Below are 24,005 nucleotides of genomic sequence, written 5' to 3'. Positions count from 1 at the left end.
TGGATGTGTTACTGGATCCAGATTACCTCAGATTCATATAGCATTTTGTCCGCCAAGCCACTCGTAGTCGGAGAGCATGAGGCAGTGGGGAATGTCCCCATCATGGCAATTTCGGCTTTGTAATTAATTACATGACAACAATTACTTCAAGATGGAAGTCCATATCCAGCAGTCAATTCTTTCACACGGTGGTAGAAATCCAGAGGAAGGTATTATGAGGAGGCGCCAAAACTGTGCTCTTCGCCATTGATGAATCGTGGAATTAAAGGTGTCCGAGTCAACTGTTCGTTTCTTCTACGTCAGAGGTGGCATTGAGAGCCTGGAGAAAACAAGCAAGTGGTTAGAGAATGGAAAGCAGAGGTTCCCATCACGTCCCCCACGCGCACACGCAAAGAGAAAATGCCAATTCCAGACATCACCATACTCGCCAGGCCGCAGTGACCGAGGCCCTCGAAGACTAAAGACCAATTCGTAGATCCCATTACGAGTCTGTCCCTGGAAACTCTGCAAAGCTTACTGATCATTTGATGCAGAGTCTTCCCTTCTCCTGCGGCGAAGACCTCGCAATTGCCATGACCAGGAGCTTTTGCTGGCTCGATAAAGATCGAGAGAGTTTGGTACCGAGCATGCGGTGTATGAGGATCGGAGCGTAGCTGAAACGAGGAGGAGAAAGAGATGATGGTACGACTCCTCCGCTTCTTCTTCTTCTTCTTTTTCTTCTTTCTCGCGGATATCGTGGTTGTCGTCCTCCCGGCGGTCTCCGCACCAGCCACCTCGCACTGTGAGGGCACCTGCGGCTCCCACACGGTCCCGTACCCCTTCGGCTTCTCTCGTGGATGCCAGATCCCTCTCAATTGTTCCAGTGCTCTGAATTCCTCGATCCAAATTGGAGAATTCACGGTGCGGAACATCACAAGCGACAGCCTCTTGATCGACGTGCCCCCGGTGTGCGAACGCTCCATCTACTCCGCGAGGAGCTTGTCCGGTCTCAACTACGCTTTGACCAGTAGGAACCGCCTGTTCCTCGGCAACTGCACGGCCAACAAGAGCAAGAGCGTCTCAGGCGGCTGCACCATCAACGCCACCCTGTTCGGCGGGAGATGTGGCCCGGGATTCGACAACGCCACCCGCTTCTACAATCAGACCAAGGAATACTGTTTCGGCCTCTCCAGTATCGTCGACTCCGGCTGCAGTTTCCTTGTCACGTCCGTCGGCTATGTCAGTGGCGCGTCGGTGCAGTTGCTGGAGCTCTGGACGGCGGAGCTGGCATGGTGGCTGGAAGGACAGTGCCAGTGCTCGGCTAACGCGAATTGCACGAGAATTACATCTCCGATGACCGATCGGCCCGGCTTCCGGTGCAGCTGCCATGAGGGATTCCAAGGGGACGGTTTCGCCCACGGCTCCGGTTGTCGCAAAGGTTAGTCCTTGTTCTTCACAGCGTGCTCAGTTGACCTCTCCGGCATGGTTTTCCCTCTGCTCTACAAATTATAAACTTACATGAAAATTTTCAATGAACATATTAAAGATTGAGATAATCTTTAATCTAGAATTAAGTGCTGCAAGAATTAACTTGGGAGTCAGACCATAAATCTGTTGCTTGGGTTACAACCAGTGCTACTGACAATAGTGCTTGTTCAGATAAATCCCTCATTAGAAATCAGGAAACAAGATAGCATATCTCAGCTTGTTGATTGATGAAGACACGTTAGCTTTCATTGATGGAGGTGAAGAGCTATAGAATTTAGATATGTTTTCTCTTTGACATCTATATGTTGACATAAAAACCATGGTTAGAGCTTTTCAAGCTTGATGATAAATCTTCCATTACTTCTCACTGACTCTTCCACATTGACTTTGACATCAACCATTATCTTTATGACATCCAACTGGAATGCTCTGCTCTGCTCTGCTCTTACCTACTAGACCTGCCTTGCAATTACCTGCCCCGTGAGGTTTGGTTAGACTTCTCCCTCTTCTCTCTCATCGTCTTCTGTCAGCTCAACGACTACTGCCCAACTGCGTCATTATTATTATATGCATACTTAATCCTGATTCGCAGTTCGGCCCGAGAACTGTTTGCTTAAAAGGAAATGTCTCTGTATATGGTTGAAGGAGGTGTGGTCAACTCCCTCAAGAAAAGGGATGGTTAGTGCATGCATTGATTTCGCATTTGATAGGTTTGGTACTTGTTCTTTTCACCAGTGGTTTCAAGCCTACGTTTTTACTTGGTTGGATTGCATGTGAGAGAACATTAGAAAGTTACTGAACATTATAGTGCAGAAAGAAGGATGAACAAGAGTTTGTTTTCTTTGAACTGATACTATGGTTCTTTTTCCAGTTTCGGCTTCCAAATGCAATCCTACAAGGTACATGTCTGGAGCATGTGGTGGATCTAGAAGCAAACTTGCTTTTCTTGTTGGAGGTATTTCTTCTTTACCTCACAATCTGTTCAGTGTTTCTGTTCTTCTCTGCATCAAAAAGAGTTAGTGATGCCAATTGTTGTAGTAGAAGTTGCATCTGTTTTGAGTTTGGTTTCTTTTGCCAATTATCTTATTTGGTGAATCCTTTGAAATCACATGGAAGCAGGAAGGAAAACTCCATGAAACCTAAATATTCCGAAAGAAAGACAATGAGACTAGTCAGGAATAGCATGCCATTCTTTTACTTCTTTCCATATTTTATACACACTTGTCAATGCAGTCACATCTAACTCATGCGTTGTAATTGCGATAACCAGATGCTAGTCAAAGGATCAAATTAGAAGAAAGGATGTCATTATCATAAGCTCCTTGGTCTAGGTATCAATGTGGATGCATTAAAATTCTTGTGACCTTCCCCCAAGGACAATAACTATTGGAGTCAGACTACCAAAAGCTTTTCGGTCGGTGGATAGTAAATGAGAGAAATATAGGAAATGTCAAACCAGGTTTTAATTTATTGATCCATGAAAGTTGTTGAATCATTTATTATTATGACCAGCTGTGATTGTTGCAATCCACCTGCATACTGATCAGAGCTTTTAAGGTTGCTGCACAGCATACATTTAATTTAAGGGGGGGTGATGTTTTGTTTTCATGACTCTGCTGCTTCTGATACTAATAGATTGTCTCCTTGTGAGAAAGAACTGAGCAGTCTCAACTGTTAGATTGATCTTTGGAGTGTTGATAACCGTTCTTGACAACCATGACTGCACAGCGTAGTTGCAGATGGGTCGCTGAGAAACCCTCTCTCTTTTGCAGGCATCATCGCTGGTGCTTCTACGATGGCTGCGTTGGCTTTCGTTTGCTGCTTCATCAAACGCTATTCCTCGCGGATGAGGAAACGGAGCAGCATGAGACGCCTGCTGTCCGAAGCCTCGTGCACGGTTCCCCTCTACTCGTACAAAGACATCGAGAAGGCCACCGATGGGTTCTCGGAGAACCACATACTCGGCACGGGCTCTTACGGCACCGTTTACGCCGGCAAGTTCAGCAACGACAAGCAAGTAGCCGTGAAGAAGATCAAGAACCGAGACGACGACAGCATCGACCAGGTGATGAACGAGATCAGGCTCGTCTCCTCCGTGAGCCACCCCAACCTTGTCCGTCTCCTGGGGTGCTGCGTGGAGCGGGGAGAGCAAATCCTGGTTTACGAGTACATGCCCCACGGCACGTTGGCTCAGCACCTGCAAGGGGAACGGGGGCCGGCGCTGCCTTGGACCGTTCGCCTCACCATCGCCACCGAGACCGCCAAGGCCATCGCCTACCTCCACTCGGCCGTTCATCCCCCCATCTACCACCGCGATATCAAGTCCAGCAACATCCTTCTCGACGACAACTACAACTCCAAGGTCGCAGACTTCGGTCTCTCCCGGATGGGCATGACCGAGACGTCGCACATATCGACGGCGCCGCAGGGGACTCCGGGTTACCTGGACCCTCAGTACCACCAGAACTTCCACCTCTCCGACAAGAGCGACGTGTATAGCTTCGGCGTGGTGCTATTGGAGATCATCACGGCACTCAAGGTCGTGGACTTCAGCCGGGTGCAGAGCGAGGTGAACTTGGCGGTGCTGGCGATCGACAAGATCGGCAGAGGGTGCATCGATGAGATAATAGACCCGTACCTGGAGGCAAACAGAGATGCCTGGACACTGGCTTCCATTCACAGGGTGGCCGAACTGGCCTTCCGGTGCCTCGCCTTTCACAGGGACATGAGGCCCTCCATGACGGAAGTGGCAGACGAGCTGGAACAGATCAAGTTTACCGGGTGGGCGCCGGCGGACGACGGTACCTTCTTGTCGACGGCGTCATCATTCTGCTCGTCCACTTCGAGCTGTGCGGGGAAGTTCCGCACGGCATCGAAGAGTAGGAGGTTGGCCTTGGTTAGCAGCATGATACAGGAAGTGAATGCAGAATCTCCCGTTTCTGTGCAGGATCCATGGCTCAGTGAGCAGAGCTCTCCCTCCGCGAACAGCTTGTTGGGCAACGTAATCCATTGATCTGATCTCCTGTTCTTTCTTCCTGTATTTGCTTTCAGGCTGACTATAATAGAATCATATACAAAGAGTTCTGCAGACAATTTCTGCCCCTCGAGTCCGTTTCTCTCTTGGACTAATCACAAATTTGTTCTTAGGATTGAACTGATCGAAATGGCAAATGCTTCGACCCCACTGGGCCAATCCATCACATGCATCTCACCTTCCATATATGACTTCATAGCTCGGTTCCTTCTCTGGACTACTCACCTGCTTTATCGTCCCCACTTTCATGTGATCTGGATGGCGTTACTTCTCCTAACACAGTCCACAATAATTAAGCACGAAAACATGCAGTCCTTCCTCAGAGTGGTGCGTAGGTGGATGTCGGTTTACAGGAAAATCTACTTCTCATGCAGCACAGCTAGCAGTGGATATGATAATGAATGAGTAGCTGCTCCGAGTAATGTGGTCTTGCCCGGCACACGACTCTCAAGTAATTAATGAGTCGATTACTTGAGAATAAGCATGAATTTACTGCGTCTTCTATATGAGATTAAGGGATAACATTAAGTCTCGTCTTCATTTACAACTCATGGAGTGGTGGCAACTAGTAAATGATCTCGTTTTGAGACCATTTTGAACGCCGAACTGTGCTTGGTGGAGCACAGCATAAAAACAAGAAGCCTAGTTCGTGAAACACCTACGCCTTCCCTCTAGCCAACCTTTGATACAGCGACTTCTCTCGCTGTGTTGAAGTCATTCCTGCCCATTCTATTCTTAGATCCCTCTCCCTTTCTCATACAACCTGTCTTCCACACCGTCCTCGTTGTCATCTCTCATGATGAACAGTGAAATCTATGGCCGACGCATCTCTCTCCTCCTTTCCCTTTGAATCCGACAGACAATGTGTGTTCTTTCTCTCTCTTTCTCTCTCACTATATATACAATCAATTAGTTCACTGAGATTGGTATAATCCTCTCGACTGTCATGGGGATCTGCAAGTCGTGCGATGCCACGGGAGTGGCGGAGCCGGCGACGGCAAAGCTGGTGCTACAGGACGGGAAGCTACAGGAGTTCGAAAGGCCGGTGAAGGTGTCCCACCTGCTACAGAAGGACCCGACGTGCTTCGTGTGTGACTCCGACGGCATGGTGTTCGACGGGTTAGTGATGGCCGTGGATGCCGACGACGAGCTGCAGCCCGGGCAGCTCTACTTCCTCCTCCCTGTCTCCATGCTCCGGCGACCTCTCCACGCGGAAGAGATGGCGGCGCTCGCAGTGAAGGCTAGCGCCGCCCTCGGGGCCGCTCGTGGTGCCTGCAGCCGCCACAGTAGATCTGTGGCTCCTCTAACCTTCCACCCGGCAATGCCCGCGGCTGCTGGCGGCGGTGCAAGTGGGATGATGGGAGGAGGGAAGAGTAGAGTAAATTGTAAGAGGAGAGGTGGCAAGGGACGGGATTTTGCGTCCAAGTTGAGTGCGATCTCAGAGTAGAAGACATGTACCGCAGCGAAAGAGATTGAACATGAACATGAGACTACACAAACAGAGCATGCACGAGTGTTAGCAGTCATATAACACTCGATTACAGAGTATCCGAACCTGATTCATGGGAATGGGATTCGATTAATATATATATCTAATCATGAGAATATTTCCGATAGACTTTCAGTATTCAACATGAAACATAAATCTGAATTCCCAAAAACAGTAGATCTGTTGTCATATCTAATGCTATATTGAGCTTTCTATAGGCCTATAATCAATCGGGCCCGACGCAAAGCCCGTACGGCGGAACGAGGTGGGGATGAGCTACCTCGGGTAAGCCCGGGCGGCGACGCCTTGTAAGTCCCTCGTGACACACAGCGGCTCCGACATTTCCAATCAGACTCAGCCAATTAGAACTTCTGACTCACAAGTCTCCTCGGCTCATCTAATTCCTTAGTATTATCTTTGTTTGTAGTTGAGAAAGAGAGAGAGAGAGAGAGAGAGAGAGAGAGAGAGAGAGGCATAGGACTTAGCAGCATTATAAAAACCAAAAAAATCTAAAATGAAACATTTACCTCTTATTTTCCTTTCCTTCTCTTCTCCTCCTTTCATTCTTCTTCCTCTCTTTGTTTTTCCTCTTCTCTATTTCTTCTTCTTCCTTTTTTTTTTTTTTTTCTTTCTCTCCTATTCCTTCCCTTCGATTCTTCTTCTTCTTCCTCCCTCTCTCTTTTCCTTCTGCTTCTTTTCTTCTCCGCCTCTTCTACCCTTATTTTTCCCCCTCGATTCTTCTTCTTCTTCTTCTTGTCTTCTTTACTGCTTCTATCTTCCTCCCCCTTTCTCCTTTCTCCCTTCTCTTCAACCCGAAGCCCTCTCGAGAGAGAGAGAGGCGGAAGAAAATTTTCTTTTTTATCTTTTTTTTTTACTTTTTACATTTTAATTCGTATAATATCTATATATACAATTAGGTCCTCAAATTAAATATGAGATGTTGCAGAAGGTCATTATCATATATATACGGAGAGGTTTTTTAAATCTTTGTTATCGTTAAGGCCTTGTTTCCTATAATTGATAAATAATTGTGTTCCAAATTGCACCTTCAATCACTATGAGACTTTATTTCAATTGATGTTGTTACCATTCCTTCCCCATATAATTTAATTCTGTCTTCCTATTATGTGGTTAACCGGAAACAAGAGTTATAAAAATAAAATATTTAATCATATTTATTTAATCATTGTCGATTTTATTGATGAAGGATATAACACTTACACGAAATTAGGCATATTTAGCATCATAATATTTAAATTTAAAAAAATTATATTAAAATCCTTATAGTTATAAAGGTGAAACATTTAACTCCATCTATACTTACATAAAACGATGAGCAAAAAGATAATTTCAATGATAGTGACGAATGATAGCGTCATGAGTGATTGTTGTGGTGATAGTTAATGATAATAATGTGGTGGTTGACCTTCGATGTCGATTCGAACATCGATGATAAGGAAGAAAAAAGAGATAAAACAATAAGATATTTATGTTGGTTTCAGAGAAAGAAGATGAGAGAGGTGAGACATTTGTGTTGACGTCACATCACTTTGTCTCCTCTTCCTCCTCCAATGTGAGACATCTGCATCGCCAACGATGAGAAGGGAGGAGACAGGTGAGGTAGACTGGTGCAACGCCATTCATGCACATGTTGTATCTTTCGTATGTAAAATCGATGGTATTAAGGTAAATTGAGTTAAATATTTCACTTTTATAGCTATATAGATTTCAATATAAATTATTTAAATCTATGGATCAAGATGCTAAAGAGGTCTAATTATATGAGGTAATTTATAATTAGTCTACCACCGAAAATTATCCCTTTACATATTATTTTCGTATTATTTATGCACATGTTATATATTTGGTAAAACCAATTGTGTTATGATAAATAAGATTATATTTTTTATTTTTATAATTAAAAAGATCTTAATATATATTTTTTTTAAATATAGAGTCTGAGATAATAAAGAGATCTAACTGGATAAATAATGAATAATATATAATTAGTCCATATTATCTTTTTATCTATTATTTTTGTGTCACTCGTTAGTAAAACTAATGAAATCGAGATAAATAAGATTAAATAATTTAGTTTTATAATAATATTTTAAATTTATGAATAAGAATATTAAAAAGATTTAATTAATATATAATTAGCCCTTTAATTATGATTCGAAATGAGATGTATAGTATAAAATTATTACGTGGGATTACTGACGCAATCCGAGGATTGGTAGGAAATGTTGCGTACCGAACATAATGTAAGGTAAACTACACATACGAGCACACATGACACCCTCTTGTTTCCGGTTAACCACAGAATAAGAAGAGAGAATTAAATTCTATGGGGAAGGGAAGGAATGGGCTTCATTTCTTTCTTGATAGCTGGTCATAAGCCTCTCCCCATGCCGCCGCCTTCACCACATGTTCGGCTCATCTAATTCCTTAGTATTGTCTTCGTTTATAATAGAGAGAAAGAGAGAGAGAGAGAGAGAGAGAGAGAGAGAGAGAGAGAGAAGGAATTTTGATAGAAGATAATGATACAAACATATACGAAAATTTAATATTTAAAAATTAATCATAAATTTAATTAATTAATTTAATTACGTGATTTGAATACATAAAATAAATAAATAAAATCAAATACTCGTCTCCTCGACATATTTCCCAATTCAACAGAGTATCCACCGCAATCCGCGGCGCCATCATCCTGGCCAAGCTATCGGTTATCTCCTCCTCTTCCCTTCCTCGCCTCTCCTCGTGGCCACCGGCGGACTTCAAACGAGCCGAGCGTCCGCCTCTTCTCCCCTGATCTGTCTTGTCGCAGCCGACAGCCTCCTCCTCCTCCCTACTACGTCGGCGTCTTCTCCGACGCTGCAACTCCATCGAATACTGCTCTCTGCCCCAGGCGCTCATCTCTGCACCGAGCGCCGCGTTGGCCGCCTCGCCCTCGGCGCCTACCGCACCTCCTCCTCCCATTTTTTCGCTTTAGGCCTTGGCACCTCTGCCTCGTCGACCGCCGCTCCCTCCTGCAGCCATCAACACAGCGTTCCCCTTCTTCTCACATAGTGCTCTCAGAACCGCTTCCCTTCGTCGCCGTCCGACGAAGGCAGTCCCTCATCTCTGCTAATCTGCCGTTGTCGGTTTTCTCCGAGCAACCTCGTCTCGGCGAAGTGCCCGCCCGTTCTTCCTCACTGGCGAAGGTGCTGTATGTCGGCGAAGCAGTTCCTCTTCACCGGCAAAGTCCCCCCTTCCCTGTTGGCCGGCGATCCGGGACCTAGATCTGCCGCTGCGAGATCCTCTTCGGCGAGCGGTGTTGACCTCGGTTGTTTAGCATTAAGGCGCAGCATCCGTGGAACTCCGGCGAGGCTCTCCCTCTTCTTCCTCACCAACCGCCGCACCTTGCCGATCACTGCTCCGAGCGCATTCTGCTCCGAGCGGAATAAAATCATCTCTCACTGCCGTTCGCGGCAACAACAGCGTCCTCTCCGAACTGCTACGCTGCCCTCAGCGTCCCTTCCTCCGCTTCCTCCAGCGGAGCTCCGGCGGAGTTCCTGCCCTCCAGCTTTCAGACAGCCGGAGGCCCGCCGCCTCTTCTCGGTTGTTGCACAGAAGCAGGCCGAGCACCCGCCACCTCCTCTCAGCCTCCTCGTCCTCGGGGGTCGCCAACTGTGGTCGCCCCTCCATCTGCCATCTGCCTTTCAACTTCCTCGCAAGCCAGCGGCCCATCGCCATTGCTATTTTGCCGGCGGACCCTCGCCGCTGCTACTCGGCCGGCGGACCCACTGTGGTCGCCTCTCTACCGGCTGATCTATTATCCAATTCTCGACAGTGCGATCTTCCTCGGCCGAAGTTGAAGTAATTGAGATTGATATAGGCAGCCGTCTCCTCTGCCTCCTTTAGATCGGTGCAAATTCTGATCAGTTTCTCACGTACAATTAAAATATTTTAATTATATTTAATTTTACGATATATGATAAACAAATCATGATGAAAACATTCCTGAAAATCTAATATTTGAGAATCTCTCTCCCTCATCGTAAGGTATTCCTCAATTAACTTAGCGGCATCCTGAGAATAAAAAGAACCGTCCTATAATTTATGATTCGAAATGAGATGTATACTATAAAAGTACGTTGGATTACAGACGCAATCCGAGGACTGGGAGAAAGATTGGGTACAGAACATACTGTAAGGTAAACTAAACTACACATACGAGCACACACGACGCCCTCTTATTTCCGGTTTGCCCACAGAACAAGGAGAGAGAATTAAATTCTATGGGGAAGGAATGGGCTTCATTTCTTCCTTGATAGCTGCAACAAGCTTGTTATAAGCCTCTCCCCATGCCGCCTTCATCTCAGGGCACCACATGTCCGGCACCGCCTCCTTTATCGTGTCCAACAAAGCAAACCTCGTAACCTGCACCATGCATTAAACAAAAGTTGCAATCATCGGTTTGCACTGAACCTTGTTTGACTTGTTGTTTGCTGAACCTCCAAGGTGTCAACCTTGTCATCGGTGATTTGGTACAGTGCACTTTAATGTATGTCATTGAATTTATGAGCAAATGATCTGAGATCACAAAAACTGCTATCAGAATCTATTACCTCAAAGTGTTCATTTACTACACCGTATTTGAAATGGCTTGCACCGAGCCTCTTAAGAGTCGTCTCCCTCACCGTGACCTTCCCAGCTTTCCGCAGTTGTACCGCGGATTCGCATGTCTGAGGAGAATACGAAAGTTTGAGCAACGGATTTCTGCAGATGCATGACAATGTATGTGTACATAAAGGAAGAAAGACGAGAGGTACCATGACGAAGACGGACATGGCGTGGCGCTTGAGCTTTGGGTTCTTGTCCAATGGCACATCGGAGTCACGTAGGAAGGAGAAGAGTCGAGTTGCTGACGGGGCAATCTCGAAGATCCTGAGAAGAAGACATGCTCAATGACCAGCAACACGGTTGGGGTCCATTGGCCACAGAGCGAGGAATAGTCGTAGTACCTCAAGAACAACTTTAGCCCCAAGTTGGCTGCGTCCTTCTTCATCGCGTTCCATGATTTCAGCACAAGCGCCTCCTGCTCTTCCGTGAAGACTTCGGCAGCACCGGAATGAGCCATCTCTTCTATTCTGGATCGCTTTCCTCGATTAGCTTCGGTCGTTGGAGAACCGCAAGTCGCTGACGTTGTTGGTGGTCGATGGTACAGGGACCAAGAGAGGGCTTGTTATATATAGCATGACGCTGAGGCACCGTTGACGACCTTCGAGGCACGCGAAGAGGCAATCCTCCCAATTCAATTCACTCACGCTGGGGAAACAGCAGGTTCAAATACCGTGTGCGGCCACCAGGAGGTTTGGGCTCGTCTGTGGGCGCGAGGAACTCTGAGAAGCTGCTTCATGCTCTCACCGGATGTACATCGACGGGTTGGAAAGATTGACTCGACACTCGTGTCTTTATCTACTGAGAAAAGACACAACGGAGATGAGAGCGTAGTAGGTGTTCCAAAAGGATATTATAAATACAGTTCATCTGTACATATCTCCACTGAAAAGAAATGCTACTTTTTTTTTCTTAGATTAATACCCATATTTTATTAATCATACAACACACGCATTAATATCATTGAAGACAGATTAGAGAGTTTGATCGCATATCTTCCATAACTTATATTCTGATTTTTTTTCTTTCTAAAATTATTATTTTTTTATCTTTTATGCTCTTCGATGTATAAATGTCCAATTAACAAAATTTCTCAATTTATAATCTAAAATATAAATCTAATTAATAAGAATTAAAGAGAATTCAAAACCATACCTCATATAATTTTTAGATTCATCTGATCTCAAATCCAATCCACCATTTTTTTTTTTTTTTGCTTTCCTCTGGTCCATGTCACTTGCACCAACCCTTTTTTTTACTCTTCTTTCCCTTCTCCTCCTTTCCTTCTTTTCCTCTCCTTCTTCCATTCTTTTTGTTCTCTTTGTTTTTTCTCCTCTCTGGTCTCACGACCGATCCTCTACTTCTTCTTCTTCTTCTTCCCTTTCTCTTTTCCTTCTTCTTCTCTTCTCCGCCTCTTCTCCCTTTCTTTTTTACCCTCTATTCATCTTCTTCTCTTCTTTATTGTTTCTATCTTCATTCTGCTCCTTTCTCACCCGAAGCCCCTCTCGAGAGAAGGGAGAGGCGGTGCGGAAGAAAATTTTCTTTTTTCCTTTTTTCTTTTTGACTTTGTTACATTTTAATTCCTGTAATATTTATATTTACAATTAGATTCTCAAATTAAATATTAAACATGAGATGTTGCATAAGGTCATTATTATATATATACATACTGGCGAGATTTTTGAAATCTTTCTTTATCATGACGGCCTTCTTTCCTATAATTAATAAATACTTTTGTTCCAAATTGCACCTTCAATGCCTAAAAGACTTATTTTTAATTGACGTTATGCATCTTTTTCTTGTGATATCCGCCGCAGACCACCTTTTGCTGAAACCAAGTTTGACTTTTGTTCTCAACATGCATTTGGCCGCTTGACTTGTTAATTGGCCTTCTATGCCCTTCGCACTCGATTTTCTCAACGACCACAGTCTCTCTCTCTCTCTCTCTCTCTCTCTCCCAGAAGACATGACTTGGCTGAGCTACGAACTATTTGGTGTCTGTCCATTAGGTGGCGGCGAAAACCAAGCCGCAGACAGATCCAAATGCATGGAATAGGTCAACGTACTAATTTGCTAAGTAAAAATTTGATTGTACATGTTGAATAGTAAGTTGAAGTCAATCTGAGGTCGACGTATTGTGCTCGTCCAAAACACCTGAATTTGGTAATTCTAAAAGATATAATTTGTTTTGATATATATATATATTTTTTTATAACACTAGTTTTCTCGAAGATTATACCTCAAGAGCTCGTCAAGCATTATACCCCCCCCCCCCCCCCCCCCCCCTAAGGTGACTTTTCAACCAAACGTACGAGTCCGATGAGAAAGAGGAGTAAAAAATAGTTGAGCAGTCACCAAATTCTGCTCCAATATTAGGTGGAGAGTTGGTGGTGAAATGCATCACCATGCTTTGGCAAAGGCAGCTTAGCAGAAGACAAAGCAAAGATCGATCAGCATCCCTTTTGAAATATTCTTTGGTTGCCTTCTTCTCATGTTCTTAAAGTGATGGCATTACGTGCGGCAAACATATGACCAACGGCTCCTTTTGGGAGAGACAACCCCGACGCATATTTTACCTGACAGAGGAGACCAGCTGGCCGTCCGATCCGACGGATGACACGAAGATTCATGAAACGGACGGTGCAGGATTCATGACGGTGAGCACACGTTCATTGTGGTGCTCGTGCATGGAGCTCAACCGTCCCCGCCGTGGACGGCAGAATTCACGCAGGTCGCGCTGCAGGGAGAGGTGTCGCCAAAAGGAGAAAGCCATTACCACAGCCATGCACCTCAACGTACAGCCTATCTCCCCACGTCAGGCTCATCCGTTCTTAGTATGCGAACGCCCCTCCGAAGGATGCATCTCTGTGAACCTCCATTCTCGAGAGATGCTTGAGACACAGCTCAAGTATCCAGGAAGGAAGACATTAGGTGACCAGAAAGGAGAACTATCCCAATGCATACAAGAAGGGCATAGCAAATGGAGCGATGTGTAAGTTTGGCATTTAATTCAACGTGAAGCAATGAATATGATCTATCATAAGGCAATTAAGGTTTAGTTGGATTATCAAATATTCGGGAACAAATACCTCAATCTTGCTTTCTTGGAGGCTTAAACTTATCATATCTCAAGAAAAGTCACTCCAAATCGGATACTCTCCTTGTCAGGTAAACCTTCCACGGATCGTCCAAGACATATTGGACAAATTTCAAATTGAGAAGAGACAACAGACCCCAAATCGTGACAAACTCTACCAATTTGCACCAGAAGAAATTTTATAGGGAGCTCTCTATAAAACACCGAGTGGGGTGCCAATTGTCACATCACGCACGACGTGTGGAGATCTTTTAGCGGATCTTCACAACATACTTTGAGATTCGTGAAGGACACACTTACATCCCAACCACATTTACCTGAGCAATCAGCTTCCGGCAACGAACTCACGACTCTCTGTGCCTCGTCATGGCGGCTTTCCTGCTGAAATTGTTCCTCCTCGGCCTCGGAACATTCCTCTTCTCAGGTAAGCGCCTGATTAACCCACAAGTTTAAGCATTTCCGCGCAAAGCGCCTACTTCTTCTTTTATCTGTTAAATTGAAGCAGGGGCGTTACGGGCACCGGCGGCGGCGGGTGCTGGCACCGCCTTCATCCTCGAGAACAATTGTCCGTATACCGTATGGCCCGGCGCATTGTCCGGCAATGGCGCCGTCCTCCTTGGTAATGGCAGCTTCGAGCTCCCACCCAACGCCACCAGCTCCTCCTCCGGCCCACCTGGCTGGTCCGGCCGCTTCTGGGCCCGTACCAGCTGCCTATTCGACTCCTCCTCTGCCAACGGGTCCTGCGCCACCGGTGACTGCGGTGGGGCCCTCCGCTGCTCTATCGGTGGCGCCCCGCCGGTAAGTCTCGCCGAGTTCACCCTCGGCGGCGGTGACGGCGCCAAGGACTTTTACGACGTGAGCTTGGTCGACGGCTACAACGTTGGCATCGGGGTGCGCCCCTCCGGGGCGGCCGTGGGGGGGAGCTGCCGGTACGCGGGGTGCGTGGCGGACGTGAACGCGCGGTGCCCGGCGGAGCTGCGGGTGGCGTCGGAGTCCGGGGAGACGATGGCGTGCCGGAGTGCGTGCGAGGCGTTCGGATCCCCAGAGTACTGTTGCACGGGAGCCCACGGCTCCCCGACGACGTGCGGGCCGACGCGCTACTCGCAGCTCTTCAAGGCGGCGTGCCCGGCGGCGTACAGCTACGCCTACGACGACGCCACGAGCACGTTCACGTGCGCCGCGGGCGCCGCAGACTACACCATTACCTTCTGCCCCTCCACCAGTTAGCTCTGTGGCGAAGGCACCGAGATTAATACACCTGTAGTTAGGTCGTGACCAAAATAAAGAAAGAAGATTAATGTTTATCGACATATAGCCATTTTAAATCTCGTTATATTATTATTACATCATCATCGTAGCTTAATTACACTAATCATCGATCGTCGGTTCCACTCTTGCTCCTACCACGTGCAGCGTCATCCGTCGCCATCTCCCTTCCCCTCCCTTCCTCCTCCTCCTCCCTCGATCGCATCCGTGGCTTTGCTCGCCTTGCCGTCCACCACTCCCCGTCTTCATCGCCATCTTCAATCCCTCGTCGCCTGTCTTTCTCATCCTTGCCGCGGCCAGCAACAGCTATCCGCAGCCAATTCTCCGTTTTGTGTCGCGAGTGACCAACTCGTGGTCATGAATGTCGAGGGAAAACGCGACAACCTCGACGCGAATAGCGAGGACGAGAGGGCGGATCCCGTCGCTAGGTACCGTGGTGACTCACCCACGAGGCCATCTCCCATCGCTACGCCATCGATTCAGCCGCTACTCGCCATCCGAGGCGGCCCTTTCGTCGCAACCCTCACCCGCGACACCCGTGCGATCGTCGCCCATGGCAGGCCACCGGCGAGAAGGGGCGGGCGGGTAGGGAGGTGGGGGAAGGGAGGACGGACGACACCATTCGGGTTGAGAGCAGGGGAGATGGAGGGGATTCGCGGAGGACAGAGGGTAGTTTCATCAATTTAATATGAAAGATGTCCCACATAAAAATTATTTAGAGGGCATCATTTTGTAAAAGCTCAATTGTGAGAATTTTTCTAGATAAAATATCATATCATTATTATTATTTAAGAAATGGAAGCGAAGATTGCATTAACGCACTGTCTCTCGACATTATAGCATTAATAATGGAAGTGTTGCTTAAATAATATCAGGAGGAACGTAATCTGACTCCCATGCAATATTACATTTATTGATCATTGCTTTAAAATTACAACATTAAATTATGTAGTAATTATTGACTGGCATTACATCGTCTATTCAAAGAGGAAGTGACACCGATACAAACCTTACAGCAAATGAATGTGAATGGTATCACAAGGTGTATGCCTGACCATCAGCTTCAACGGATTTAATCTTCCGGCACACTCGAGCCTGTTCATAGACTTCTCCAGGTCGACAATAATAGCCTTGTTTAGGAGCACAGTGGTCATCAGTGGAGCAAATGCACAACCCCTCCAATGCGCAACCATTTCCCTGCACCACAACTTCCTTCCCTCGCAGTCCCAGCACCGCATCGGTCCAATCTGAAGAGAACAATCCATTGCTGTCATATTTTTGCATGGCACTCACAAACTTGTCCAACTTGGCCCCCAACTTGTTCTTGATATTGAGGAAGCCGACGTTTCTGTTCTTCCCCCAGTGGGGCAACCCATTGTACTTGAACAAGGCCAACTGTTCGATCTCTTCGATCACATCCTCGTAGAGTCGCGGCCGTTTTGGATCCTTGGAACGATAGTAAGTGATGTCGATGTCCACCACGTCGTCGGTTTTGCCAAGATAGGCTGTGGAGCTGCGGACGAAGCGCATGAAGAAGCCCAGGTACAGCTCGGTGCCGCAGAGTGCGTTGGGGTGGGCGTCGCGGAGCTTCTTGACGTCGGCGATGAAGTCAGCGATGGTGGTGAAGGGGATGCTTATCGCGGATTGGTGGTAGAAGAGCCCCGCAAAACGAGGGTCCCATCCACAAGCCGTGAGAAGTTTGTCTTCTCCACTCCGTAGGCATGAACCTGGAGAGAAGATGACTCAGACTAAATAATTCAGGTGTTACATGTGTCATTATATACATTCCTGGAATAATTTGAGGACCTACCAGCGGATTGCATGTCGCTTTGGTTTCCAACGACCGGATAGCCGGTGAAATCTAACAAGCCGCCATCATTGTTCTTAAGGCCCATGCCGGTCGCAATCAGAGTATCCGCTTGCAATCTGGACAGCACGCATTTGCCTTGGGCATTTCCTGTTAGTTCCGATAGTTCCTCTGCAGTCATAAACACAAACACATGGTAGAGGACAAGAGATGCCTTGTTAGTATAAATCAAGTACGATACTACTCGAACACTACATCAAGATTGTCAAGCAAAATAAAAGCTGTAATTTATAAGACCTGAAGCACGTGTAGAGGCTATGACAAGGGTGGGCTGCGCTCGGAACCCTAAGAAGTCGTTTACACCCTTTCCTTTGGTGGTGATGGGGACCTTGATATCATCTCGATACACCACTCTGCCTTGTGATGGATACCAGATGATGTCTCCATAGTGAGTAGTGACAGCGTACGAGGAGATGGTTTGCTCGAAGCCAACGTCGCTTACGACCCTGTTGGTTATGGATCGCTTGAACATCGGCTCAAGTTGGAGGGTGACCTGCGCGATCGGTTCAAGTAATTCTTAGGTTACTTATAATGAAGCAGCAGAACAAAAGCTCACATGTATTGCAAGCCAACTCTTTTCAGCTATTCAGGCAACAAGATTGAAACAAGAACTACTACTACTGACATCCCCTATCGACCTTCAACCTAATAATTGTTACTGAGGCTTTTAAGGCAATTGGCGGGCCCGGTCGTAAGCTCTGCAAGGCAAGGCAGCGTAGACCTGCCTGCCTCTTGCCTTGCGCGAGGCTCCATATGTGATGGAAGGGGCACTCTCATTTACACCAAGTCATCATTAACGTCACTGTAGCTGTTCTTACAAGAAAAAAACTCTTCATCTATAAGATATAACTAGATGGAACAACCATAGATGTAAAATGATGGCTTCAAATCATGCCTTCACTCTCATTTAAGTTTCCTTTTTCTCTGATCTTTGTCCATGTGGGTTTGAATGTGCTCATATGTTCCATAACACTCGACTGTGCTATGTAGTTACTACAAACTAGGAGGGAAGGTACATGGAATCATTAGAACGATTCAAAGGTTTGCATTAGCCCATTTTCAAAAAAGGAATACAAGTAAAGCAAAGAAAAGAAGGAAAGATTAAAAATAAAGTCCACTGGGATCATCAACTGCCAATTATTTTACATAACTTTATATATTGGAGGAAAAGAACAAGTCTTCCTTTGCAAAGTGATTTGACAGAAAACAAGTTTTTTTTTTTTGTCTAGACATTTTGCTGACGTAGTGCAAACAAAGTCTTGATACTAACAATAGGATGAACAAATAAATATATAGTTGCACCTAATTAGCATCGAGACGTAGCAAGTCATGTACTCAGTTTATGGAAGTACTCGACGTGGTTGGAAGAAACACCGTGAAGAACTAAGATGAGTTATCACATGGATCTCAAACTGTGTAAAGAACAAAGAATAACAAGTAGGTCACCGTATATATACCTGAGAAATAACTCCAAGAACACCGAGAGAAACCTTGACAGCCAAGAGATCAGGATCGTCCTCACCAAGATTAACGATCTTGGCGTAGGATCCGTTCACCGGGACCGGACTTGGAACCACCAGCCTCATCCCTACCACATATTCGTGCACCGCCGAGCCTTTCCCGAACACCGAGCTCCCGTGTGAGCCGGTGCTCAGCAGCCCGCCCAGCGTCACCCCTTGCCAATACGGCGAGTGGGGCAGCGCCAGGCCACGGGCGGCCGCCGCGTCAAGGAGCGCCCTAAGTGTGATCCCTGCCTCGAACGTCATCCGCGAGGTGGCCAAGTCCACGCTCACCGATCTGTTGAGGCGCTGGGTACTGATTACCAGGCCCTGGCCGCTAGGCCCGCCGGGGCACGACAGCTTGGGGATGCTGTGTGAGTACACCGTGACCGCCTTCACGTGCTGCTGCTTCACGGTGGCGTCGGAGACAGCTAACAGGAGCTCCTGTTCGGTCGAAGGGTACGCGACCGCGGCGACGCGGCAGGTGCTGCGATCAGGAAAGGCTCCATAGCCGTTGGTCACGGTGCAGTTAGTGTTGCCAGACCGGCACTGGACAACGGGCCCTGGCGGCGATCCTTGGACGAGGAGAAGCAAGACGGCAAGGCCGGAAACGAACAGGGCAATGTGGGTGGCGGCCATGATGGTTGTCCAGAGTTGATCCGGGCATGTCTGTATATATAGGTGAATTTGTTTACACAGTCAGAAAAAAATTCAGAAAAAATAAGGGAGGTAAAGCCCGTTGACTTAACAAGAGATTATGCCATCCCGATGAATCTGACGTGTACTTAGACGTGTTGGAATGGCTCATAATTGTTAATGTCTCCGGTTGATGGTCGCAGAACACGCGATGCAAGAACGAGATTAGATAATATATTGATAGAGGGAGGTAGATGAGTTGGCAATTTTACTTGTACTAGTCTGTGTGGAAACCGTGGATGATGTGCGTGGGAAGACAATGGAAAAGTGGTACCATATCATCCATATCTGATTCATGGACATGCAATTGGAGGAGCTTCGAGTCAAAAGAGTCAGATGCGTACGCAATGCGAACTGTAATGTCATTTATGTCATTCACGTGCTTCAAGTGGAAATTAACTAAAACCAATAAAAATATCAACTTGTGACGCGAGTTTATTATCATTATTTTTACCATACTATGCATTTAAAAGCGATAAGGTTAGTGATGGCTGCGTCAAATGCTGTGGGCGAGGTTGTTTGGTCATGCATACCTCAAGATGGGACTATAAAATTTGGAAGAATCGGTCCAATTATTTGTTATAAATTGTAAGGGTTGATTCATCATGTTTTAATCGTAAGTTTATTCGATGCCACATCATGGAAGGGTTTTGATGGGCACGCAGATAAGATAGCCAACTCATGGTCCAACTATTATTATTTGATAGACAAATGCACGTAAATGAATGATATCAAATGGACAACTTGATTGATTTAACGACAAAACACAAACCTTGATCGACGTGAGCCGATTAAATACAACAGATATAAAATATTTTTGCGAGGGGCATCGATAATTGTATTGTTTTTAGTGTAATTATACCTTTGTGTGTTCTTATACATAGAGTGATTTTTTTTATTTATATATGGAGACTGTAAAATTATTCTCCATGTCTGTTATTTCACTATTAGAGCGACATTGATACATTTTACAAGCCTTATTTAGATAGTAAGATATATAAAATATTTTATGTTAAAAATTGGTTTGAAGTCAAATGGTCAATTGAAGAAAACCATGATTATTGTGGTTATCTTGGTTTCTTTTTAAAGAATTTTAATGTGAAGGATTTATTTGAATGATAATAATATTTAGAGAGAAATATATATTTATTAAAATTTGTAAAAGCAAATTACGAAGTCACCTCAAATTCCATACATTAGGGGTTGAAAAGCTTTAGATTCCTCCCGTTAAGAGTCTCAAAGTGCCTACTATGCATTGCTTAGTTGAGATCCTCCTGTTGAGGTGTAGGTCGTACGTTACTGAAGTGTTGGCCATATGTCAGTCTCATATCAGATACTATAATCACGTAAGCACAACACAACAGAGTATCGAAAAGTAGTAGTCATTTTCTGCCGGCCTTAATATAATGCGTGTAATAATTAATTGTTTTGATTGTTTATAGAACATGTCTTAGTAACAAGCTGTTATTGTTTTTTTTAGGACACTCCTACGGCTACGGACAGATATACAATGATTGGATACCCTCAACAATGCAATATAATATTAGATCATCTATCCATCTCGTCTTCCACCTTTACAGGGAAGAAAAAGCCAAGCCATCCGTTGCCTTCTCCGACTACACAGGGACTTCCCTTGCCTCGTGTGTTTCTCTCCGCACAATCACATCAAGCAAAAAAAAAACTCCTTCCATGACCTTCGACGTTTGTTCACGAATACCATACTGTGAGTTTGATCGAATGGCACACCAAGATCGACTGAGAAGATAATCACTTGCACGAGCACATTTAGAAGCACTTCCGCTCGAAGAAATCAACAACGTAAAATTAAGTTTTGTTGAGCATTCAGTCATAATAGTTATCTAAGTAGTTATCATGTTCTAAATAGTTATAGACATATTTTAAATAGTGACCCATGATCTAAAAATTATAAGATAGTTTCTACACCTAACTCAATCATGGGTGACATGATGGAGTGAGGTAGTTACCACTAGGTCCTATAAATAAGACATTAGTTCATGAAACAAGATAAAGAGTATGCACTTGGGAATATTTTGTAAGTGTTCATATCTTATATCTTATTTAAATATTATAACTATTTTCTTGATCAAAATAAAATTTTTTAATTGTATCGTAGTATTTTGTTTTTATCATTTCCTTGTTCTTTTATTTCCAACATTTATGGTATCAGAGCTAAGTTTCAATCTGAACATGGTATTATGACTTTTAATAATAATTTTATGTCTCAACCCCTTATTTTCATTTTCTCGGATAAATACTATAAATTTTGGAGTATCAAGATAAAAGATTCTATTCAAGTCTCAAGTTCTTTGAGACTTAATAGAGAATGTATATGTAGATCTAGATAAAAAAATCAGGCTGAGGAAGAATAGAAATAAGGACTCAAATACATTATTCTTCATTCAAAAAGTTGTATATAAGATAATCTTCTCAAGAATTACAATAGCAATAACATCAAAACAAGTTTGGTTGATACTTCAAAATGAATTTCAAGGCTCATCAAGGGTGATTACAGTAAAACTTTAAACCCTTCACGGTGAATTTAAAATTTTGTTCATGAAAAACAATGAATCGATATAAGATTTTCTTTCACGGATGATTGATATTGTTAGTGAAATGAAATTTCACGGTGAACATGTCTTAGTAACAAGCTGTTATTGTTTTTTTAGGACACTCCTACAACCACGGACAGACGCAACACTGCAATATAATATTAGATCATCTGGCCATCTCGTCTTCCACCTTTACAGGGAAGAAAAAGCCAAGCCATCCGTTGCCTTCTCCGACTACACAGGGACTTCCCTTGCTTCGTGTGTTTCTCTCCACACAATCACAGCAAGCAAAATACTCCTTCCATGATCTTCAACGTATGTTCACGAACACCGTAATGTGAGTTTGATCGCATGGCACATCAAGATCGACTGAGAAGAGAATCAATTGCACGAGCACATTTAGAAGCACTTCCCCTCGAAGAAATCAGTGATCATTATCTCTGAAAATAAAGGAAGAACGGTTGCATGGATGCCGAGTAAGGTGACTGCACAGAGAGTACACTGAATTCAATGCCATCACGTCGCTTCGTTGCCGACTACATGGCCGAGATGCATGGAACTCTTTGGAGATCGCTGCCAAGACTTGGTTATGACAGAGATCAACTTACTCTACAATTTAGGCCTGGAAGAGGTAATTGGGATCGTCCTGCTCCATGGATCTTCTATCTCCACGAACTGCTTGCGAATAAGAATAATAAGCATCCTCGGTGGACAATCATGGAATTGCCACCGCTCGGAGACTGTAGCACATCATTTTCTTGAACGTGGATGTGAGTTAACAGTGACTACCTCATATGAACAGTTCAAAACGTCAGTCATAAAGGTTTTTCTTGTGCAGTCCAAATGGGTACTTTTGATTTCATTTATCCGTTCCATTCTCACTTGTAAATGTTGGCAGACAGCTTCAAATTCTTGACCGTATTCCATAGTCTCAAAGCATAGTTAATGAGACCACCTCATTTCTGTCATAACTTTGGACATAAGAGTGACTATTTTTTCTTGAACTTCCAAACCAAACGAAATTTATAGCTAAAGTTACCTTCGGATATTGCTTGAGCTACAAGGGGAACATATACTGGGAAGAAATTGCGGATGATCATCAACAACTGTAAGAATTGGATCAGGAAAAGAAAGAAGAAGTTGCAAACTGCAATGACCTGGATTTACTCTGATACGTGTTCAGAAGTGATACATTGTCCCACGCTTAGAAGAAACTTGTGTACCTATATGGCAGCAGAGATATTGAGGTCATCTGTTACATTTTTCTTAGCTTTAATTGCCAATCAAAATTGGAATTCAAGATTTCATTCATGATCAATACTGAGATCATTGGTTGGAGCGTTAGAAAAGTTGAAAAGTAAGGTCTAGTAAAGAGCCAAATATGGCTCCACTCTTAAAGATATTTTTGTTTGTCACATTGTAATGGAAATATTCATGTGTGATGAAACTTAGCCTTTTGAATTCAATCAAAATCGACTCAAACTTATATATATAATTAATGATTGAAGGAGTTGTGCGTGATCCTCTAATGTCATCGTCCCTCAACATCAATGGTTGGGTCCACCTATAGCTCATCCGTGCCTCACATCTTTATATTCTTTCGGGTGAATCATCTAAATCTTTTTTAATTTTAAGAACTTTTTTTATAAAACATTCCAACTTTAAGAAAATCCTATAGAATGTCTCTAATTGTATGACAAAATCATTTTACTTATATCTCCGGACCCACCACTATCTCCTCCTCCCTTTATCGTCATCCTATGCTATCTCCACCGTCGCCCTTGCACCCACCGTCACCTTTACCATCGAATCTTCAAATCCTTATTTTCTTTTGGGTGAATCATCTAAAAATAAATTTAATTTTGAGAATCTTTTGTAGAATATTCCAACTTTAAGAAAATTCTACAAAGCACATCTAATCGTATAAAAAGACCATTTTACTCATATCTCCGTTAGACCCACAACCGTCTCCTCCTTGTATCGTCGTCCTGTGCTATCTCCACCATCTCCCCTGCACCCACCATCAGCTTCACCCCGCATCGTCGCCTCCTTCTCCTTACACTGCTTACCCTCCCCTTTGCTCTATCGAATCCATCGTCGATAACCCTTGCGTATTATAACCCTTGGGTGAGGAAAAAAAGGGCACATAGACAATGATGGGTCAGATAGGCCTCCTTCCTCACACAAGGAGTGTGAGTGAGGTATGTTCGTAGAGATAGCGACTCTTCTCATGTCCCTTCCTTCCTTACATGAAAGCTACGGGCAACAGGTCTAGTAGGACAGAGAAGAGATGAGACGGTGTATGGAGGAGGCGATGGGCCTCACGTTCCCACCTTCCTTACGTGAGGGCCAGGG

General features: G+C 44.7%; 5 protein-coding genes across 5 annotated transcripts; 3 read left to right on the top strand and 2 right to left on the bottom strand.

The window, feature by feature from the left end:
* The first annotated feature begins 114 nt into the window (after nucleotides 1-114).
* Nucleotides 115-4,560, top strand: LOC103975999 (wall-associated receptor kinase-like 14). Its single transcript, XM_009391162.3, has 3 exons — nucleotides 115-1,417; nucleotides 2,339-2,422; nucleotides 3,240-4,560. Exons 1-3 carry the CDS (start codon nucleotides 676-678, stop codon nucleotides 4,478-4,480), a joined length of 2,067 nt encoding a protein of 688 aa, XP_009389437.2. The 5' UTR covers nucleotides 115-675; the 3' UTR covers nucleotides 4,481-4,560.
* A 499-nt stretch (nucleotides 4,561-5,059) lies between these two features.
* LOC135604987 (uncharacterized) lies at nucleotides 5,060-7,053 on the top strand. The gene has a single exon (XM_065094647.1). It carries the CDS (start codon nucleotides 5,448-5,450, stop codon nucleotides 5,946-5,948), a length of 501 nt encoding a protein of 166 aa, XP_064950719.1. The 5' UTR covers nucleotides 5,060-5,447; the 3' UTR covers nucleotides 5,949-7,053.
* Nucleotides 7,054-10,071: 3,018 nt separating this feature from the next.
* On the bottom strand, nucleotides 10,072-11,209 carry LOC135605586 (hemoglobin-2-like). Its single transcript, XM_065095852.1, has 4 exons — nucleotides 11,000-11,209; nucleotides 10,808-10,922; nucleotides 10,604-10,720; nucleotides 10,072-10,415 (listed from the first exon to the last, which is right to left on the bottom strand). The coding sequence occupies exons 1-4, from the start codon at nucleotides 11,113-11,115 to the stop codon at nucleotides 10,272-10,274; spliced, it is 492 nt and encodes a 163-aa protein (XP_064951924.1). The 5' UTR covers nucleotides 11,116-11,209; the 3' UTR covers nucleotides 10,072-10,271.
* Nucleotides 11,210-13,920: 2,711 nt separating this feature from the next.
* LOC103976002 (pathogenesis-related thaumatin-like protein 3.5) lies at nucleotides 13,921-15,180 on the top strand. The gene is made up of 2 exons (XM_009391167.3): nucleotides 13,921-14,176; nucleotides 14,258-15,180. The coding sequence occupies exons 1-2, from the start codon at nucleotides 14,119-14,121 to the stop codon at nucleotides 14,977-14,979; spliced, it is 780 nt and encodes a 259-aa protein (XP_009389442.2). The 5' UTR covers nucleotides 13,921-14,118; the 3' UTR covers nucleotides 14,980-15,180.
* A 726-nt stretch (nucleotides 15,181-15,906) lies between these two features.
* LOC135605585 (L-gulonolactone oxidase 2-like) lies at nucleotides 15,907-19,039 on the bottom strand. The gene is made up of 4 exons (XM_065095851.1): nucleotides 18,343-19,039; nucleotides 17,123-17,378; nucleotides 16,829-16,996; nucleotides 15,907-16,745 (listed from the first exon to the last, which is right to left on the bottom strand). The coding sequence occupies exons 1-4, from the start codon at nucleotides 19,021-19,023 to the stop codon at nucleotides 16,054-16,056; spliced, it is 1,797 nt and encodes a 598-aa protein (XP_064951923.1). The 5' UTR covers nucleotides 19,024-19,039; the 3' UTR covers nucleotides 15,907-16,053.
* Between the last annotated feature and the right edge of the window lie 4,966 nt (nucleotides 19,040-24,005).

This window comes from Musa acuminata, chromosome BXJ2-2 (genome assembly GCF_036884655.1).
Source record: "Musa acuminata AAA Group cultivar baxijiao chromosome BXJ2-2, Cavendish_Baxijiao_AAA, whole genome shotgun sequence".
Taxonomy (NCBI): domain Eukaryota; kingdom Viridiplantae; phylum Streptophyta; class Magnoliopsida; order Zingiberales; family Musaceae; genus Musa; species Musa acuminata.
Note: the sequence above shows the minus strand (reverse complement) of the source record. Positions and strands in the feature narration are given on the sequence as shown.

Coding starts and splice junctions, on each gene's coding strand:
- LOC135605586 (XM_065095852.1), bottom strand. CDS start 11,115: ATGGCTCATTCCGGTGCTGCCGAAGTCTTCACGGAAGAGCAGGAGGCG. Junction 10,721..10,807: donor CCATGTCCGTCTTCGTCATG/GTACCTCTCGTC, acceptor TATTCTCCTCAG/ACATGCGAATCCGCGGTACA. Junction 10,416..10,603: donor TAGTAAATGAACACTTTGAG/GTAATAGATTCT, acceptor TGCATGGTGCAG/GTTACGAGGTTTGCTTTGTT.
- LOC135604987 (XM_065094647.1), top strand. CDS start 5,448: ATGGGGATCTGCAAGTCGTGCGATGCCACGGGAGTGGCGGAGCCGGCG.
- LOC103975999 (XM_009391162.3), top strand. CDS start 676: ATGATGGTACGACTCCTCCGCTTCTTCTTCTTCTTCTTTTTCTTCTTT. Junction 1,418..2,338: donor CGGCTCCGGTTGTCGCAAAG/GTTAGTCCTTGT, acceptor TTCTTTTTCCAG/TTTCGGCTTCCAAATGCAAT. Junction 2,423..3,239: donor ACTTGCTTTTCTTGTTGGAG/GTATTTCTTCTT, acceptor TCTCTTTTGCAG/GCATCATCGCTGGTGCTTCT.
- LOC103976002 (XM_009391167.3), top strand. CDS start 14,119: ATGGCGGCTTTCCTGCTGAAATTGTTCCTCCTCGGCCTCGGAACATTC. Junction 14,177..14,257: donor CGGAACATTCCTCTTCTCAG/GTAAGCGCCTGA, acceptor AAATTGAAGCAG/GGGCGTTACGGGCACCGGCG.
- LOC135605585 (XM_065095851.1), bottom strand. CDS start 19,023: ATGGCCGCCACCCACATTGCCCTGTTCGTTTCCGGCCTTGCCGTCTTG. Junction 17,379..18,342: donor TTCTTGGAGTTATTTCTCAG/GTATATATACGG, acceptor CCGATCGCGCAG/GTCACCCTCCAACTTGAGCC. Junction 16,997..17,122: donor AGCCTCTACACGTGCTTCAG/GTCTTATAAATT, acceptor TTATGACTGCAG/AGGAACTATCGGAACTAACA.